The following is a 20,669-nucleotide window of genomic DNA, read 5'->3' as shown; positions in this document are numbered from 1 at the left end:
GAAGTTGCTGAATTACAACTTATCACTAAGCTGAAAACTATGGAGAGACCTGGTGTGAACAGAGATACTGGATTCTTGTCTCATTACACCTGCTAAAGCTATTTTGGGTCATCTGCATACTTGCTTTTTCCTGTAGGACCAACTGCAGTATTTAACAATTGTCAACAGGTTTACCATACCCATTGAGTCAATCACCCTACTACCCTCCTGAGAAAAACCCCACCCCACCTTCCCACTATATATAAGGGTCCGGTGACTTCTGTTTCAGTGTATCTGAAGACATGTGCATGCACACAAAAGCTTATACCCAGAGCAAACTTCGTTGGTCTCTAAGGTGCTACTGGATAATTTTTTAATTTATTTCTAAATGCTTCTGTTGCAACTGCCTGCCCCCCTGGGATTACGGCTAGGGTACCATCCTACGCCAGTCTTCTCCAACCTGCCCCCCCCAATTATTTTGGACTCCCAACTAGCATCAGCCTCAGCATCGCATGGGAGTTGTAGCTCAAATGTCTGGAGGGAGCCAGGTTGAGCGAGGCTGTTCTATGGGAACATGAGGTTCACAGCACCAAGAATGCAGTGAAACCTGATTAGGGGAGGGGGGCAAGGCAGATGCCGCAGCCAGAAAAAGGTTTGCATGGAAAAAGCAAATGTTACTTGCCCCCGACACACTGATTCCACCCCCACAAAATCATTTCCCAGACAAAAATGAAATAAAATTGGAATTATCCACAGAAGGAGAAAATGATGTATCGTTGGTACATCACCCCGGCAAAACTGGGGAAGATGTATAAGACCGGAGACAGCACATGCTGGAAATGTAAAACTAAAGAGGGTAATTTCTTCCACATGTGGTGGACCTGTGACGAAGTGAAAAGATTTTGGGGTCAAATTTACGATGAATTAAAAAAAATATTGAAATACACCTTCCCCAAAAAACCTGAAGCGTTCCTTTTAGGTATGATCGGAGAGGAGATCAAAAATGAAGACCAAACATTCTTTCAATACGCAATGGTGGCCGCCAGGATTCTGTTAGCGCAAAACTGGAAAACTTCAAACATCCCCACCATCAGAGAATGGCAAATGAAACTATTCGAGTATATAGAATTAGCGAGAATGACACAAAAGATCAGGCATCAAAAAAATGTAAAGTTTACGAACGATTGGAATAAATTTTTAAGTTACATTGAAGTTAATCTAGGTATTACTAAAATCACAGTGGGCGGAATTTAAAACCTGCGATGTATAGAGCTGATATAATACAACTGCAGAAAGGTTACGAGTTTATCTAGCCTAAACTGAGATGGAAGGAAGTCAATTGAGTGGTGTTTGCAGGTTTGTTTGTTTTATGTTTATAGGTGTTTCTTCAGTTTTTCTTCTCTGCTGATATTATTTTTGTTATTTATCACTTTTTTAATATCTTTGTACTTTTTGAAGTTGTTTTCAAGAATTCAATAAAAAGATTATTAAAAAAAAAAAGGAATTATCCACAGAAGAGTGCAATTTGACACATTTTTGGCTTTCAGAGGAAACCTAACCCCTCCAAGGAGGATCAGCCGACTCCATAGCAAATGCAGGAATGTCTCGAAAGACCCAAATCACCCACGAAAGGCCAGAGAAGACATACCAGAGGAAGCTGAGCTAACAACATCCCCTGGCAATACTTTGTGTCAGCAGAAGGAAACCTGCACATTCGCCACCCCGTGCCTAAGCTACAATTCTGCGTGCTTATTTTGGAGGGGGCGAAAGCTGAGGGACAGGGTAGACTTCGGTCTCAGGGGGAGTGCCACAGCCCCCCTCGAACTGCCGCTACATGGAAGCCCCAGTTATCATTTCAGGGAGAAGCTCTGTTCCTCAGGCCGCCTGAAGCCGACAGAGAAAAGATTTGTGTCTCTGACATCCAGCTGGTGTTTCAACACACACAGAGGTTTCTTAAGACTGGGGGCGCCGACCGGGCGCACGAGTGTGTGCAGAGTGCTATGCATAGTATTGTTGTTTCGCTTCCCTCCCTACAAAGACACGGAGGGGTCTGGGATACACAAAGCTCTCTCTGTCTGCACTGCCTAAGGCCTTTCTCAAGCGTAAAAAGCATACAAAAGGATCTTGTCAGACATGCAGGTACGTTCCCAAGGCCTGCGATTAAAGCTTTGGTGGATTAATTGCACTGCGTAACAGATTAAGGCTCCGTCCTCCTTCCAGAAGCGTCAGCGTGAAACATCTTGTCACAATTCACGGCACTTGGGGTGGGGCACTGCCAAGAGCACCCCTGGAGATTTGCCTTCTGCAGAACAAGCGGCACGTGGAAAGCAGTGATCTGACAGCTTGCAAAGTTTGAAGGAGCAGTAGGGCTTCCTAAGCGCTGAGAGGAGTGATGGGAGATCACCTAAACGAATGGGATGCACACACACTCAAGAGACGTGCTGCCTCCAAGACCACCCCCCATACACACAGTCCCGTCACTCCCGCAAAATGTGTTCCAATTGCAGGATACTACACTGGGCGCAGCACTCTTCTGTCCCCTGAGAAGCTTGGCTTTGGTTTCGAGAAAGGTGCAAATTCTGATTTTGCAAAAGTGCTTGCAACTGCATGGAGAGAGACCGGCAGGGCGGAGGTCTCCTGGATAAGGCAAGCCCAGAATCAAGCAAAACAGAAAAACACAGGATGAGGAATGCAAAATACGAAAAATGTAAAAATCTGAATGATTTGTACAAGTTGCAGAGCGCCAGCTTTTCATGGCACAGAATAGAATTCTGGCTTCCAGTTTGTATATATTGTTCAGCTCAGAATGGCCTTGTTGTTGCTGGCACCTGTCTGTCTCGAGAGACAATGGAGTGTGTCTCCAGAGGTGAAGTCAAACCATTTGTTAGCAGAACCGAAGTGATCCCCTCTCAGAGTACAAGGAGGTCTTGGGCTGTCCCAGCAACGAGATCCCCTCTCGGCCTCGCTGGTGTGGTCCAAAGAAAAGCAGAAGAATGGCCTAGTGTGGCTCAATTCCTACTTGGGGGTGAGGGGGTCTCGTCTGTGTCTGGGCCGTACCAATGGAAGACTGGAGGGGTGAAAGCGAGGTCATGTGACCGACTGGGTCCCTCAAATTACAGTTCCCCTCCCAAAGCGCCGCTGCTCACCAGTGAATGCCTGCTTCTTACTGGGCTGTCTGCTCCTTCGACTGCAGCCCTTTGAAGTTGCAACGGCCCCGTAACTTCTGTGGCTTCCCTCTTGCTTCCCCCACCCTAAAATCTGGAGGCTGAGGGAAGCTTCTGGAAGATGGCTTCCAGTGGGGGGGGGTTCCTGCTCCTTTGTGGTTTTGGTGGAAGGGGAGGTTACACATGCACACAAACACACATACACACAGAGGACAGTCAAAAGCAGCACAAGAGAAAAGGAGTTAGTAGAGAGACTGGTGTCTGGAACCCTGCAATACTTACATTCCCACCTCCAGGGACATGCTTAATATTGTCCTTGGACCCACACTTGGACTGGACGTGGCTGTAGTTGGCTTTCTTGGAGACTATCTGGACCTGGAACGTCACAGAGATGGAGACACAAGAGGGCTGGTTAGAAGTCTCTCGAGGGAGCGGGACACAACGCCACGGCAGAAGGGTGGACGGACAGAGGACTCGTGTTAGAACCTGAACCCAGCTCCGAGGATTAAGCGTGAACAAACTTAAGACGGGGGGGGGGGGGGAAGGGGGGGAGGAAGAGGAGGCAAGCAGAAGGCGACAAGGAAGCGAAGCAGACAGTGGTAAGTAGCGGCAAGAGCAGAGCGGCAGGCCCCTCTCTGCATGATCTGCAGCAGAGAGGGGGTGTTCACTGAGCGCGGAAGAGACTGCCAGGAAGACTGGCCTTTATGAATGCACCCCCGGTGGGAGGAAGAAGGCTCTTTAATCGAGCCAAATTCGTGCTCCGGTGGAAGGCAGAGCATTAGTGCGGTAAGTGGTCTTCCAGACAGAGCCCAGGTAGCAAGTGTGTTGTTGGCAAATGGAAAGGGTAAATCCAGGTTAACTGGGGCGCAGGGAGTACAGGGCTGGCATTTTGATGGCAAGGATGCCGTGTGGATGTAGGGGGAGAAAGCCTTGTGTAGGTAAAGGTAAAGGGACCCCTGACCATTAGGTCCAGTCGTGGCCGACTCTGGGGTTGTGGCGCTCATCTCGCTTTACTGGCCGAGGGAGCCGGCGTACAGCTTCCGGGTCATGTGGCCAGCATGACTAAGCCGCTTCTGGCGAACCAGAGCAGCGCACGGAAATGCCGTTTACCTTCCCACCGGAGCAGTACCTATTTATCTACTTGCACTTTGACGTGCTTTTGAACTGCTAGGTTGGCAGGAGCAGGGACAGAGCAACGGGAGCTCACCCCGTCGCGGGGATTCGAACCGCCGACCTTCTGATCGGCGAGCCCTAGGCTCTGTGGTTTAACCCACAGCGCCACCCGCGTCCCGCAAGCCTTGTGTGCATGAGGACAAAAAACACACCTATCTGGGTGCTCCCTGTATTGGGGTGGGTTCCATTGAGTGTGGTATGGTCCACTTTTCAACATGATAGACTGACGTGTTTTAAATTTGCAAAGGAAGAACACAGAACTTGGGGTGCCGTTGACACAGTTAAGGCTGCCACTGATCTGTGCTACATGGCCTTGAGTATACAGTCTTGCTTCAGTAGAAGTGATTTAACTGCGATTCCTCCACACTGCGTGGCATTGGGCTAGATGACTTTTGGGGGTCCGTTCCAACTTTACGATTCTATGATTCCATGAAGTGCCTTATGGGTCCAGGCCAAGGTGTCCATCATTCTGTGCAAGGATCCCAGAGACCAGCAGGTGCTTGGGGGTCCCACAGCCTTCCCTCTGCCTGCCTCTGGATTGCGTAATGTAAACGGATGCAAAAAACCCTGAAAAGCATCTCATCTCAGTTGGCATTATTGAGTACCTTGCAAAGACCAGGGCACATCACCCAGAAGCGCCAAGAGGAGAAGGCTTTGTATCATCTAGTGCAGCGGTTCTCAGCCTGTGGGTCCCCAGATGTTGTTGGACTACAACTCCCATCATCCCTGAGCTCTGGTCTTGCTAGCTAGGGGTGATGGGAGTTGTAGTTCAACAACATCTGGGGACCCACAGGTTGAGAAAGGCTGCTTTAGTGTCTATGTATTTATTGATTGCAGGTGTGTCCAGAATATTAACAGGGTATTGGGGGGGGCTGTATGATTTCCCCGGACTTCTACTTTGCTTTCTGGCAAAAATGAGATACCTGGTGAAGAACATAAGAGGAGAGGTTCTGGATCAGGTCAAAGAGGACCCGTCTCACCCAGCACTCTGTTCTCAGGTGCCCTAGTGGGAAGCCTGAGAAGAACTAGGGTGCAACAGCTCTCTCCCCATCTGATTCCTGCATTGCAGTGGGTCCCTTCCAACTCTACAATTCTATTCCATGATGCCCAGATCTAGGCTAGTAGTCTCTGATCAGCCTTACCTCCATGCCTAATCCTCTTTTAAAGCCATTTAAGTGGGCAGCTGCTGCCACTTCCTGTGGCAGTGAGTTCCATAGTTTAAAGATGTGCTGTGTGAAGTAGTACTTTCTTTCGTCTCCCCTTGCTTTTCCAATCTTCTGGGTGCCCTCATGGTCCTTCAAAGGGGCCTGATGAACTGTATGCCGGCAGCCCCTGTTAAAACCTCCCCGGTCTTTGGCTGAAATGTGTCTAAGGGGTTAACACCAGGCCTGTCTGTATTAAAGACCTGCTTTGTTGGGCTTCCTTTTCCATGCCCTATTATTGTTTGTGCCTCAAGAGAAGCAACAAAGAGCCCTTTGGACTGGCCAAAAAAGCTTAGGACACAATGAAATTTGTTAGTCTTTAAAGTGCCACAAAACTGCTGTTCTTGCTGCAGCCAACAAAGACTGTTGTCCCCCTGGGCGTCATATGCAGAGAGGTGACCTGTATCAAAGGCTTGTATTTCAGGAATTTTTGAACATTCTGGCCCTCTAAAAAGGGCAGGCAACTCAACTCACCTCCAAAGGAAGCCCTCTGGTTAACAGCCAGCTAATCATTTTCTATGGGGAATCACTAAGGGTATGGAACAATGGGTGCATTGCAACTGTGCATGCAGAACAGCACACATGAACTACATGAAGCACAAATACCACCTCCTGCATAGGCTTCCCAGCTAAGAAAATGTTGAATGCAATGCACCCCAACATGAATCTACGGCTGGGCTGAATGGAGATGTGCTATTAGCTTCTCTCTCTCTCTCTCTCTCTCTCTCTCTCTGTGTGTGTGTGTGTGTGTGTCTGTCTGTCTGTCTATCTAATCCAGGGTTTCCCAAATATTGATGTTAGATTAAAGGACACCTTGTTGTTTGTTGTTGTTGTTAAGTCGTGTCCGAATCTTCGTGACCCCCTGGACCAGAGCATGCCAGGCACTCCTGTCTTCCACTGCCTCCTGCACTTTGGTCAAACTCATGCTGGTAGCTTCGAGAACACTGTCCCACCATCTCGTCCTCTGTCGTCCCCTTCTGCCCTCCATCTTTCCCAACATCAGGGTCTTTTCCAGGGAGTCTTCTCTTCTCATGAGGTGGCCAAAGTCTTGGAGCCTCAGCTTCAGGATCTGTCCTTCCAGTGAGCACTCAGGGCTGATTTCCTTCAGAATGGAGAGGTTTGATCTTCTTGCAGTCCATGGGACTCTCAAGAGTCTCCTCCAACACCAGAATTCAAAAGCATCCATTCTTCGGCGATCAGCCTTCTTTATGGTCCAGCTCTCACTTCCATACATCACCACTGGGAAAACCATAGCTTTGAACTATACAGACCTTTGTCAGCAAGATGATGTCTCTGCTTTTTAAGATGCTTTTTACAAGATGTAAAAGGTGGCAGCTGTGCAGTCCTGGTTTTGGAGAGGAACCCATCTGGGCTGCTTCTCCCAGAACAGTCACCCTCTCCCCTTCATCCTTTTGAGCAAAAGGTGCCCTTGGCTTTCTAAAAATCTTTCTCTGAGCCTGGCAGCTGCTTGCCCTTTTGAAACTAAGTGCCCCTGCTCTGTCGGAAGCAGAGAGCACAGAGTCTTCCTGCTGGCAGAGGCCAGACGTGGGGAGCAGAGGGAGGCATCGCCACATCCTGACAAATCACCCAAGTCCGACTTAATTGGGGTCAGGTTTGATGCCAGCCAGTCGGGGGCATTGTCCGTGTCCTGGACAAGCTGAAACACGTCCCAGAGGCCATTAAGAAGCCGGACAAAAAGGGTTGTGTTGGAAAGCCCAACCTGAGAAGACAAAAGCACAGAGGAACGCACAGGCCCTGGCGGTGCCAAGCCAGAGCTGGTGACTCTGTTGATTATGCCCTTCTTCTGAGGCTAGTGGGTGCTGGCAACTCCAAAGCACCTGGCAGTGCAAGGTTGCCCGAGTGTGCTCTGGGGTGCATCTGGCTACAGCTGGTTTGCCATCAGCGGTTTTCTACATCAATGTGTCTTGTGTGTCAAAATAAACACATGTAAACTCCCACCAGTGCCTGTAAGCACAGCCAATGGCTAAGGAAGTTGGGAACTGCAGTCATAGAATCAGAGAATTTTAGAGTTGGCAGGGACCCACGGGTCATCTAGTCCAACCCCCTGCAATGCAGGAATCTCAGCCAAAGCATCCATGACAGATGGCCATCTAATCTTTGCTTACAAACCTCCAAGGAAGGAGAGTCCACCACGTCCCGAGGGAGACCGTTCCACGGTTGAACAGCTCTTACCATCAGAAAGTTCTTCCTGATGTTTAGCCGGAATCTCCTTGCTTGTCATTTGAAGAAATTGGATCAAAGAATCATAGAGTTGGAAGGGACCCTATCATCTAGTTCAACCCCCCTGCAATGTAGGAATTGTAGCTCAAGGATCCCAGTCCAACAACACTTGGAAGGTCAGAGGTCAAACCCCAAACCCCACACTCCTGGTGCGTAGAGAGATTGTGCATAAGCTATTTAGAAACATCATCCACCATGGAAATGGCAAATGTGGGAAGCTGGAAAGTCCTTGCAGCATTTGGAGCGAGAAGATTTCTCTCCAAAATACTCTTGCTTTCCAACGCTGGGGATTTGACTAACCCGAGGATATCAGAAGCCTCTCCCTGGAAGATTTGTCTCCCTGGGTCCAGCAGAACTAAATCCCTGCTTCTGAGGTGGCCAGTGTGTGTTATCACTTGATACTGTAGGTGGGGACTCGCATCAAGGAGCACTTCTCCATGCGCAGACATCCCCTCCACACAGAAAGCTAGTGGGCCAGGGGAAGGCGTAACCTGGAACTGCTTTCTTGTGGCATGGAGGTGCATTCCACAGTGACGGTTCCTCACTCAACAAACATAAATTTGCCTCCCTAGCAAGAGATGTTATCCTACAGCAAGCCGCTGCTACTAATGTGCATTAGATACCGTTCTCAGGCTCGTCACAGACAGGCTTTGCAGGACGCAGCAAGGAGCTGAAAATTCTCAGGGATGGAGAGGTTGGCCAATTCTTGGGAAGCTGCGGGTGCTGGTGGGAAGCTGCACCCTCCTTTCTCGGTCGGAAGGCAGAGCCAAGCAATTCCCCCCACCATTGCAACCTTGAGGATGGTCTCTGAGCACCCTCCTGCCGTTAGAAACACATGGGGCTGGGACAGCAAAGGTTGTTCCATTGGGGCAAATGGGGCACAGCCCGGCCAACCTCTGCCTGTCCTTCACCAGTCCCCACTGGTCCCCCTTCCTACTTCCATCCAGCCCAGGGGCTCTCCAAGTTTCCTCCTCCATGTTGCCCTTATAGGACTCGGTGGGGAGGAACAAGACTCTGTTAGCTCTGCCGGCCATTATCTCTGGCGCCACCTACTGTTGGCCTCCCAGATCCAACGCGCTGGGCTTGGTGTTCCGTGTCAAGGCACATTCAGGAAGATGTTTGCGGGATGGCTCTCCGTGAAATCCACTGGAAGGAGGGCAGGATGTACAACAAAGAAGGTGCGTGCAAAGAAAAGGGGGATGGGAATCCAGGAAGAAGAGAGTGTCAATGGCAAGAGCGGGCAGACAGGAAACAAAGATGTGTAGAGAGCTAAGAGAGAAGGGAAAGTGACCCAAAACATGGGGCGGGAGTGGGTGGAGCAGGAAATGAAAAGTGCAGCGTAGCAGAAGGGCTGCCGCTCGCCTCTCCCGAGTGATAGAAGTCTGAAATGGAACTCACTTTCCCATTGGGCTGCTTTGGGGCGCCCTCTTTTGAAACAGCCGTTTTAGTGGGGGCCGTTTTAGATACTGCATTGAGTTCGGGCTTTCGGGCAGCCCCGGCGGACTCTGCCTTTCTTTCTACTTTTGCCTAAATGGAGACAAATGGAGGGTGACTTTTTGCATCATGAAAGGAAATAAAAATATAACGAAACGGAAAGCAATGATGGGGAGGGGAGGGCGGCTGGATGTCTAAAACAACATTCATGGGGATCCGAAAGGCCAGGAGGGAACCCGCACACAGGTGGGAGGTGGTGGTCTGACGGGGCGGGAGAGGGGGAGAAGCTCAGGGCAATGGCTCAAGAAAGCAGCCTCCTTGCCTGGAGCTGGGAGACCTGGGTGAAAGCCCCCCCCCACCTGAAATGCTAGCCAAGGGGGGGGGGTCTCCCTTTTGCAACTTAGGGACCCTTCCCCTACTGTCCACGATGGTCACAGCAGCACCTGTGTGATGCTCAAGCCTGGAGACAGTCTTCAAGAGCCGGCGCAGCATGGCACAAACTGGTAAATGGCTCTCCACCCCAAATTTTGGTTTGGGGCAAAATGTGGCAGTTGCTCAGTCAGGGGCAATGCAAGCCCCAACTTCTAATCTAAGGATGTTGGAGAGCTCTTCCAAGCTACAGGTCTCCCAAGACGGAACACCCGTTTTTGCTATCCACCAATATCCAAAGTGCACAGTCTCTTGACCCAAACACCTTCACCCTGAAAACAGTCCCTGGATGAAAGTTGGAATTAATTTCTCAAAAGGCCACAAAACCATTTGTCTTCTGGGGTTCCCACTTTTTTAAAAAAGGCTGTTGTCGGCATTGGGTAAGATTCCTGTGCCACTGGGGGGGGCCCTTTTAACCCCCAAATATTCTTGCAGTCAAAGCTGGGTTCTGTTAAGGCTGACTGCTTCAAGCCCACTCTAGGGAACAACAAGACAATGGTGCAGATGGTACTGAACAGCTTCAGGCTTGGAAACACAGGTCAGAGACTCAGCAGCCCCTGCAGGAAACCAGATGCTCCCTGCTGGTGTCTGATGCTGGCGGACGTCTAAGGAACAGGGGCTGCCTTCCTGCTCTTTGAAGTAAAGGCACCTAAAGACAAGGCAACCTGCTCCATCACAAATTCTTCTAATGCATCGCAAACAGAGGGAAGACTCAGGAGGGAGCAGCCAACTGGGAGAGAACAATTAGGCTGTGAACATGCATTCCATTAAAATACATCTCTTGACTGCGGAAGCGCTAGAGTCCAAGGGGTGCCAGGATTTAGAGGGTCTCCCCTCTGACCCTGGCTCCCAGCAGCAGCAAAAGCAGCTCAAGCTAGTCTTGCTCCCTTCCTTTCTTCCCACTGGTCTTTCTTGTGGGACATGTCAAAATACAGTTTTGTTTCAGCTTCTCTTAAATGTGGCTGGTTTGCACCAGCTTTAGGAAGGGCTAGCAAAGGGGAAGGTCGTCGTAACTCGGAGGTGGAGCATCTGCTTTGCATTCAGAACATCCCAGGCTCAATGCCCAATGGAAACTCCAGGTATGTCTGGGAATGTCCCTGTCTAAAAACTTGCAGAGCTGATGCCAGCCAGCATAGCGAGTTGGGTGGACTCAACTGCTGCTGTTGGCGCCCGTCTGTCTCAAGAGACAATGAAGTGCAGCTCCAGGAGTGAAGTCAAACTGCTGTGTTAGCAGCACCAAAGTGAACACCCCGGGGCACAAGCCTGGGCAGTGTATCTGGAGGTCCTGGGCTGCCTAGACAACAAGATCACCCTCTCGGCCTCACTGACGTGGTCCAAAGGAAAGCACAGCAATATATCCGGCACCAGCTGGGCTGATTTGTGTAGTGTTTACTCCTTAGCCCTTTCTTCTTCCAAACATATCCCGCAAAGCAGCGGAGGTTTAGGATCAGAGTTTCCTCCTCCTAGATGAGCTACCTTCCCAGGCGGACGAGCCCCACCTGCCCCTTCAGACTCAATATATGTATTTATACATGGACAAATCTCATGTTAATTTGTGTGTGCTGACCTCAAGTGGGTGTTCTGTCTGAGGCCTCATAATGCTGGTCCTGATCCCCAGGAAGTACAGGACATTTCAACTACTGGAGAATCTTGCTGACAAGCCTTGGTTCATGCAAATATCAATGAAGCTCTGAAGGGAACTATGGACTCTATGGACACTGATATGGCCATTACCATTCCCTTTGGCACGGCTGAAGATGATGCAATTTCTGATCCTGGTTTGGAAGGGAGCTGAGAGCCAAGGACAGCCAACTCTCCCCCAGGGGTGGGACCCAAAATCTCTTTTAGGGGTGCTGACGTTTCCCTCCTTGCAGATGGGGCACACAAATCGCCCCGTCACTTATCCACAGGGAGAGATCTAAAGCCCCAATATTTCAACCCATCTCTTCACTGTGTTAGCAGAAGGCTGGGGAGAGTCCGTGGGTTGTTACTGAAGGGGAAGTGAATGCATTAATAAGCCCTTGGTTGCCCCAAGTAAACATTGGGTTTGAGGCCCAGCCAACCAGGGCAACATAAGAACCCCAGCAGATTTAAGGCCCTGATTCCGCCCCCGCAAGAGGGATCTCACAAAATTAATCCAAACAGAGAACTGTTCCACTGGTCTTTTATGCTGTCCACGAGATACAGAGAGCAAGCAGAGGCTCAATAGTTTGAGATGTGTTTGGTCACACAAAGATGACACCTCTATAGAGGGACCAATCTCTCACCCTCAAAATTTGGGGATTAGCCAAACCTGCAGAACACAGCAGCGGCCAAAAGGAGGCTCTGTAAGAGAGCCACATCAAAAAGCTCTTTGCCCACCCTACAAGCACTCTCCTGGCTGGATCAAATCCTTTCTCCAAAAGCAACCCCCTAGAGGTCTGAGCTCTGCATTTCCAGATCCAAAGCACCCGCTTCTCTGCTGCAAAAAAGAACTAAGGCTGACAGCTACAGCAAGTGTGAGGGGCTTGAGGACAGCAGCAGCGGCAGCTCCTTCTACAAAAAGGACATGGCAATCTGTGGCGCTCTGGAGGTTTTTGCTGGACTACAACTCCCATGATCCTTAGCCACTGACCATGCTGGCTAAGGCTGCTGGGAGTTGTAGTCTAGCAGCACCTGGAAAGCCACTGTTTCCCCACCACTGTGCTAGGGTAGCACCCTGGATTTCAACTCCCATCCACCCCAGCCAACATGGCCAAGAGACAGGGATCATGGGAGTTGTGATCCATCATCGCTGGGAGAGTGTCATGTGAGCACAGGCAACCAATCACCCAGAGAGATATGGGGCAGGGGGACTTACCCGTCCTCCGCCAGGCTGGTGCTTGATGTTGTCCGTGGAGCCGATCTTGGAGCGGACGTTCTTCAGGTCGGGGGCCGACACGCTACTGGTGGGGGGCCGGGAAGGCTTGGTGACGGGGCTGGTTTTTGGTGCGGTTTTGAGCGTGGACGCCTTCTTGGGCTCGGCGGCAGAGCTCCCAGTCCCCGAGAGCCTGGGCGTGGCTGGCTTGGGCCGGCTAGCGGCTGCTCCGGGCAGGCCGGGGGCAGCAGCGGTCGGGGTGGTGGCGCTGCTTTTGGCAGCGGTGGAGGCCGGGGCGCTCTTTGGACGGCTGAGGTCGGCTGCCGAAGGAGGAACAGGAGGAGGAGGAGGAAGAAGAAGAGAGGGCCGTCAGCAGGGGAAGCCGCAGAGCCACCCGAAGAAACCCCACGTGGCCACCCAAAGAAGCAAGCAGGAAGCGAAGCAGGGAAAGCAGGTTACCTGATGGCGATTTTGCGACGGTCTTCTTGGCATCGGCAGGTTTTGCGTCTGTCTTGATGGCTGCACAACACACAAAGACAGCAGCCAAGCTGAACCTCTGCTCTGCTGGGGTCAGTCCACGGCACGGCCTTGCTGGTGCCACAGCTAAGCAGGCTACCACCGCCCCTGTCAGGGTTCCCAACACCCTGCACTTCTCTCATGGCAGCGTGGTGTAGTGGTTAGTGTGCTGGACTAGGGAAGGTAAAGGGACCCCTGACCATTAGGTCCAGTCGTGACCGACTCTGGGGTTGCGGCGCTCATCTCGTTTTATTGGCCGAGGGAGCCGGTGTACAGCTTCCGGGTCCTGTGGCCAGCATGACTAAGCCGCTTCTGGCGAACCAGAGCAGCGCACGTAAACACCGTTTACCTTCCCGCTGGAGTGGTACCTATTTATCTACTTGCACTTTGATGTGCTTTCGAACTGCTAGGTTGGCAGGAGCTGGGACTGAGCAACGGGAGCTCACCCCGTCGCGGGGATTCAAACCGCCGACCTTCTGATCGGCAAGCCCTAGGCTCTGTGGTTTAATCCACAGCACCACCTGCGGGAAACCCAGGTTCAAATTCCCGCTCAGCTAAGGGAACACACTGAATGACCTTGGGCAAGTCATGCTCTCTCAGCCTAACCTACCTCTCTGTGTTGTTTTGAGGCTAAAAAATGGGGAGAACGGTGCATGCCACCTTGGGCTCCACCATCCACATCATCTTGCCTCCTAGATGCTAAATGTGTACTATCTACATAGCCATTTTGGGATGTAAGCAGGATATATGAATCAATAAAAAAGCAAAGAAAGAGAGAATGTGCAATTGAAGCAGGCAACACAAATGCTAGGGGTGATACACAAACTACGTCATGTTCAGAGGAGACCTGCTGAAATAAATGGATTTGTTACTTAAATCTATTTATTTCAATGGGTCTAACCTAGCCATTTTAAAATGCAATTCCTGGTGTTGTCACTGTTTTCTATCTCTCCTCAGCCCAAAATAGCCTCCAAGGCAGTTGGCCATTCTCTCCCTCTCTCTGATCTGAAGAGACACATTGCTCTTAAGAATTTCAACTCGCAATGCGCTATGCTCCACACGAGGAAGGGAAATATTCAGTGTCAGGGTAGATCAAATCCTGTACCGACAGCAAAGCAGTGAGAAAGAGACTTGCTGGATTGGACAAAGGTACTCAGGCAGCGGCCAGCCACTGGGAAACTCGGTGATGACCCAGTGTAAACACTGCAAGAATTGCTTGTTTTTCCCACTGTGGGAAACGACTAGAAGTTCTGCACAGTGCTATTTATCAAGCAAACCATACACAGAGCAGAGCACGGTTGGTTTATGAAATTCAGTCTAATATGTCTCCACTGGTAGATTTAGGAATTTAAGCTTGGAAGAAACCAGAAGCTTTCCTCTTGGGCATGGTCGGCCAGTTGGTGTTAAAAAAGGATAGAATTTTCTTTATGTATGCTACAACAGCAGCAAGAATCCTCACTGCAAAGTATTGGAAGATGCAAGATTTACCCACTTTGGAAGAATGGCAGATGAAGTTGATTGACTGTATGGGATTGGCAGAAATGACTGGCAGAATCCGTGACCAGGGAGAAGAGTCGGCAGAAGAAGATTGGAAAAAATTTAAGGACTATTTACAGAAATATTGTAAAACTAAGGAATGTTGAATGATGTTGGATTGAAATTAAGTGGTTTTTAGCTGTAATGGTATAAAGGAATATGAAAAAATGGTTTTTTATAAGTAAAAATTTAAGGTTATAATAACCTAAGATGTTGGATAGAAAATAAGGTGTTTTTATAAGCTGTAATGCTTTGAGATAAGGATTTGCTGAATAAATAATTTGAATTGGACTACAAGAAGGGGAGGTATGAGGAGGTCAGGGAAATATGTCATTGAAAACTAAGTATTGTGAACTATATGTGCTTTTAAACTTTTTTGGGTTTTTTGTTTGTTTGTATAAAAAATGGAAATTTTAATAAATATCTTTTTTAAAAAAAAGGAATTTAAGCTTGAAGCAGTATGCAGCCCAGATCATACACAGGCTGGGCTAACAAACAGCAAGGTCCTGTTCCTCAGTCCCTGGGGTTGACATTTAACACAAAAATACGTTAGAAGCTGCCTTAGATGGAGTCAGACATAGCAGCCTGCAGGATCAGGCCAATGGCCCTTCTAGTACAGCATCCTGATTTCCCAGTAGCCAACTAGATGCCTCTTTTGGGAAACCTACAAGCAGGATTCAGGCACAAGGAACATTATTCTGCCTCAGGGCTTCCATCAACTGGCATTCAGAAGCACCAACTGTAGCCATCGATCTCTTTCACCTGCATGAATTTGTCTCATCCTCTCCTAAAGCCATTAGGTTGGTGGCAATGACTGCCTCCTGTGGGAGCGAGTTCCACAGGTTAACAATGAACCGCATGGAGAAGTCCTTTCTTGCTGGGTCCATCTAGCTTGGCCATGTCTGCTACACTCACCAGCTGTGTCTCTCCAGGGTTTCAGAAAAGGGACGCTTCCAGACCTGAAGATGCCGCTGGGTACTGAACCCGGAACCTTTTGCATGCAAAGCAGAGGCTCTACTCACTGAGCTACATGTCCCTACGTTGCCGAATTAGCAAAGCTGCAATGCAAGAGCGTGCAGCTTCCAAAACCAACGTCCCTTTTCCCAGCAAGCTTGGGGCAGAGGGGTACTCACTAGAGGGCCTCTTGGGTGGGGACGTGGCTGTGCTCCTTGGTGCATTTGTACTTGCAAGTGCCGTCGACGGCCTGGGAGTGGCTGGGCTGCTTTTTGTGGCCGGCCGAGGAGTTGTAGCGGATGGGGGCTTCAAAGGAGAGGTCCGCTTATCGGGGCTCTTTGCGTCTGTCCCCTGGAAAGAAACAAACAAAAAGTCAAACAGAGCTTTCCCCCCTGAGGACAACCTCTCATCCATCTGAGATGCTTGTTCAGATTTTCCCTGGAAAAGAGTTGCATGCCCAACAGCGCCACCGTCAGCTTTGCAAGCTTGGGTGGGCTTCATGGAAAGGGATCTATAGCGAGTTGCAAAGTCTGCAACTTTTCCCTGCAAGGGTCTTCCTGCTCTTCCCATAACAAGGGAAAAGATAATCGAAAGTCTGTCTTTTCTGTTTCTAATTTTTTAAAATTTTATTAGTATTTCCCACAAAACAACATGAAAAATATCAAAAAATAACAATACACAAAACCCAACGTACAAAAAACCCCAAATCCATATCTTACAAGTTAGTAATATAAACACTAAAAAGAAAAACAAACATTGACTTCCACCAATCCCACAACACCTCCTTTACCTTTCATTGTGTCTTCCTGTTTTCCTGATCATCTCTATCCTAGCATCTAGATATAAATCCCTCTTTCATATCTTTTCACTTCACAAGGTTATTCCAGACTCAGCCAGATTTCTGTCCTCAAACCTTGACTTTTAAGGTATTCATTTAGACACTCCCATTCCTTTTTCACTTCACTTTTTGGTATTTGTCTTATTATATCTGTCTGTCTTTTCAGGAGGAAATCAGAGCTTGGCTTAAATCAAGATATCCTAATCTAACGGGGGCGGGGAGAATAGAATCGATGGGCAGGCACATTCTGTATCAGCAGCCAATCGAAATGTCCCTAAATAGTGAGCAAAATTCCAAGCTATTCTCCCATAAGCTGCTTGTTCAGGAAAGGGGTGGGTGACGTTTGCTTGAGGCTAAGGCCACAAGGTCTCCATTTAGTGATCATCGTAAAGGTGGAGTGTAGGAGGAGATAGCAAACTTAGCTGGATCAGGATCACCTAAAGGCTACGTAAGTTTCAGGCTCAAAGGAACTACAACAGCAAGTAAAGGCTGATAACCCCAATCCCATTTTTTCAAACAAAAAATCTCTCTTTTATCCTAAATCTGTCTCCAACCTCAAGCAAAACACAACAGGTTATCTGTGGTCAAATGAGTGATTTCACCTAGGTTTGGAACGCTGGCCAAATGGACGACCAAATATTGCCTGCTTAGTATTTGACAGCGGTCAGGTCAAGGATAATAATATAATAATTTATTATTTATACCCCGCCCATCTGGCTGGGTTTCCCCAGACACTCTGGGTGGCTTCCAGCAAAATATTAAAAGACAATAGTCTGTCAAACATTAAAAGCTTCCCTAAACAGGGCTGCCTTCAGTTGTCTTCTAAAAGCCAGAAAGTTGTTTAATTCCTTGACATCTGGTGGGAGGGCCTTCCACAGGGAGGGCGCCACCACCAAGAAGGCCCTCTTCCTGGTTCCCTGTAGCTTTGCTCCTCGCAGCGAGGGAACCGCCAGAAGGCCCTCGGCGCTGGACCTCAGTGTCCGGGCAGAACGATGGGGGTGGAGACGCTCCTTCAGGTATACTGGACCGAGGCCGTTTAGGGCTTTCAAGGTCAGCACCAACACTTTGAATTGTGCTCAGAAATGTACTGGGAGCCCATGTAGGAGGCCTCTGCTTGTATGTAAGGGGCAGAGAGCTGAGGGATCACGAGGGTTTTGCCCCTCCCTACTTAGCAGGAGTCAGGACCATTTCTATGTGTGTAGGCTTGCAGGGGTCTGAAGGTTTGAAGTTTCACCAGCTCCCTCCGCAGAATCTCCAGGGGAAGAAGTAAAATTGAAGACTGGGAGGTGAGAAAGAAAACTCGGCTGTGGGATGCGGCAAAGTAAGGACCCCTGACCATTAGGACCAGTCGTGACCGACTCTGGGGTTGCGGCGCTCATCTCACTTTAATGGCCGAGGGAGCCGGCGTACAGCTTCTGGGTCATGTGGCCAGCATGACTAAGCCGCTTCTGGCGAACCAGAGCAGCGCATGGAAACGCCGTTTACCTTCCCGCCGGAGCGGTACCTATTTATCTACTTGCACTTTGATGTGCTTTCGAACTGCTAGGTTGGCAGGAGCAGGGACCGAGCAATGGGAGCTCACCCCATCGCGGGGATTCGAACCGCCGACCTTCTGATTGGCAAGTCCTAGGCTCTGTGGTTTAACCCACAGCGCCACCCGTGTCCGCAGGGACAGGCTAATTTCTGCTCACGGAGGGCCTACACAGGAGCCATTCCTTCATAAGACACTTGACCACTTCTATCTTTTAGTGTGGCAGGACCTACACTTTGGAACTCCCTGCCTCTTGATACCAGTGCAGACAAGATTAACCAGGCATGTAGAATGCTGACGTATTTTTTAGTTTATCGATGATTTCATTTGTTGGGATGTTTTAAATTCTTCTTGACGATTCTACTGCTTTGTCTTTTTTGAGGGTTGTTGCGGCCGTTTCCCTTTTTCACAATCAAGTGGTGTAAAAATCTTATGCAATAAAATAAGTAAGGCGCTGCCTTTAATTAATTTATTTCTTAGTTCCCTGGCTCTTTTCCGCTCACTGGAATCACTCATGCTCCCTCTTCCTTTCCCTGGTCATCTTGCCAAGAGAAAGCTCTTTGAATTACAGGCAGAAAAAGAAAATTGCTCCACAGGCTTAGATGGCGTTTGTCCGAGACCATCTGGGACTTCTGGGCAATGATCAATTTATCTATGAACAACTGATGCAGCAAAGAAACATTGGGGGTTTTGGTGGAGGGGGGGAGAAATTTATTTGTTTGACAGGTTTCCTTTCCTTGCACAATACTTTAGAGCAGATTCTGATTACTGAGCAGCAATTTAGAACCGGTGACATATTTTGGGATTAAACAGCCCTTTCCTGGCGGAGATCCAAAGTGTTCTCCTATGTTTGCTGCCCGCTCTGGTTTCCAGGCACACTAAGTCAATTATAAAAAGTGTCAGGATTTTGATGTGTGAGGCCTGGTAACTATGGGAACCGGGAACCGTGAGCTAAGGTTACTTACCTAAAGGGCCGCATTTCCATTAAAATGTAAGCTGCGATGGCTCCTGCTCAGGGACAGCTCATCCCTTCGTTTCAGATTTTAACAGGGCTGCTGAACCACCCACCCTCCCGCACCCAGAGAACGGAGGGACCAGAAGCAGCCGGCAGGGCCAGCCCTGTGATGAGGCGGAGTGATGCAGCTGCCTCAGGCGGCAGATGCTGAAGGGCCAGAGCTGTGAGTGCTCTGCATTCCCTATGCTAGCCTGCTGCCGTCAAGTGCAGTGGAAGATGCATTCCTTTGACCAGTATTGGGGTAAGATGCTGGTCCGATTGGCTCCTCTAAGGGCCTTGGGGAAGGGCGCCATCTTGTCATCCTCCTCAGGCAGCAAAATGTCTTGAGCCGGCCCTGGCAGCTGGCGCCCACTGGGACTGGTAGGGCGGAAGGAAGGGAGCCCAACAGCAGGTGGCGCCAGAGGCACCGAATTCTAGTTTTGTCCTCATCCTCTTCCCTCTTGAGCTGTACAAGGGCAATGCAGAGCCAACGAATCCCCCTCTATTAACACACAAACCCTCTCTGTGCAGAAAGCTAAGGAGACCTAGATAGCTCACTTGGTTAGAGCATGATGCGGATAACGCCAAGGTTGCGGGTTCGATCCCCCTATGGGACAGCTGCATATTCCTGCATTGTAAGGGGTTCGGGATGATCCTCAGGGTCCCTTCAAACTCTATGATTTTCCCTGACACCCTAGCTTTCTTCCTGAGTGGATTTTGGACCTGTATTTGGAGGCGATGCACCCTCCTGGCGAAATGCACCATGTGCTTTCCTGGAAGATCTGAAGTGGCGGCAGGGCAAATGTTGCACCGCTGAACGGGAGGACAAAGCAATGGCAATTTATCCAGGTACAGAGCAGGCGATGCCAACAGCCCAGATGTGCTCAATAGAACAACCTGGCTCCAAGGCCACAACCCTCCCCCCTTGCACACAAGTGACTTACCTTCAGTTTGGGCTCTTTAGGAGTTAAGGAGGAGGGTCGTGCGGCGCTCGTCGCCAGGCGTTTAGGGGTGGTGGCTGCGGTAGGGCTGGTGGCTTTTTTGTTTTGGCCTGGCATAGCGGTGGACGCCGGCCGCTTGGCAGGGGCAGCGGCAGCAGTGGGGGCGCCCTTGGTTTTCGCTGCTGCTGCTGTTGCTGCAGGCTTTGTTGCTGAAGTGGAGGCTGAAGGCTGGGTGTCAAAACGTACACACACAGAACACACACACACACACACAAGCAAAAAATGGACGTAACAAAAAGAAAAGAAGCGCATGGTAAACAAAAGGTCAGAGCGGCAGAAATGGGAGCAAAGAAACAAGTCGAAAAGGAAAGATGGCAGCATGCGGTTCTCTGAGCCTAAGGAAAGAGCTGTCATGGGGAGGAGGACTAAATGTTGCACTATATAGGGAAGGGAGACGGCTCAGTGGAGGGACGTCTGCCTGGCAAGCAGAAGGTCCAGGTTCAGCCCCCAACAGCATCGCCACAAAGGTCTGGGAGAGATCCCTTTCTGAAACCCTGGAGAGCAGCTGCCAGTCAGTGCAGACAGTACAGAGTGAGATGGGCCAGTGGTCCGTCTTGGAATTAAGGCAACTTCCTAGGTTCCTGTTTAGCACCCAATCCATGCTGGAGTTTGCAGACTCAACCTCTCTCTAAGAATCAGCCCCCCGAATGAGATCTTTGGTAGAGTCAAACATCACAACAGCCTTGTAACTGCATCCAGGAAAAAACACGGCAGCCCCCGTGTCTGCACAGGCCTCTTGGGAAACTGAGAAGCAGGGGTGACCTGCCAAGGTGCAGCAGAGAAGAGCCATCTCTCTTCAGGTGGGGAAGGGCTGTAGCTCAGGAACAGAGTATCTGCTTTG

At 49.7% G+C, this 20,669-nt stretch overlaps 2 protein-coding genes across 14 annotated transcripts in view; one reads left to right on the top strand and one right to left on the bottom strand.

Annotated features, from left to right (window-relative positions):
• The window catches only part of MAP4 (microtubule associated protein 4), a 205,236-nt gene that overhangs the window by 10,020 nt on the left and 174,547 nt on the right, over positions 1-20,669 (bottom strand). For 8 of the 13 annotated variants that reach the window (XM_053409372.1, XM_053409377.1, XM_053409374.1 and 5 more), the window contains 6 exons: positions 19,772-19,996; positions 15,644-15,815; positions 12,918-12,977; positions 12,462-12,778; positions 9,158-9,286; positions 3,426-3,518 (listed from right to left, as the gene is read on the bottom strand). In XM_053409372.1, the coding sequence (XP_053265347.1) occupies positions 3,426-3,518; positions 9,158-9,286; positions 12,462-12,778; positions 12,918-12,977; positions 15,644-15,815; positions 19,772-19,996 (996 nt within the window). The remainder of the gene's footprint in view (positions 1-3,425; positions 3,519-9,157; positions 9,287-12,461; positions 12,779-12,917; positions 12,978-15,643; positions 15,816-19,771; positions 19,997-20,669) is intronic. The other 5 variants (XM_053409380.1, XM_053409381.1, XM_053409375.1 and 2 more) reach the window with 4 other exon arrangements.
• LOC128423864 (cytochrome P450 2C25-like) overlaps positions 1-20,669 on the top strand; it is a 227,825-nt gene that overhangs the window by 172,836 nt on the left and 34,320 nt on the right. The window lies entirely within an intron of this gene.

This window comes from Podarcis raffonei, chromosome 12 (genome assembly GCF_027172205.1).
Source record: "Podarcis raffonei isolate rPodRaf1 chromosome 12, rPodRaf1.pri, whole genome shotgun sequence".
Lineage (NCBI taxonomy): Eukaryota > Metazoa > Chordata > Lepidosauria > Squamata > Lacertidae > Podarcis > Podarcis raffonei.
The sequence above is the reverse complement of the archived record's forward strand: the minus strand, read 5'-3'. Positions and strand labels throughout refer to the sequence as shown.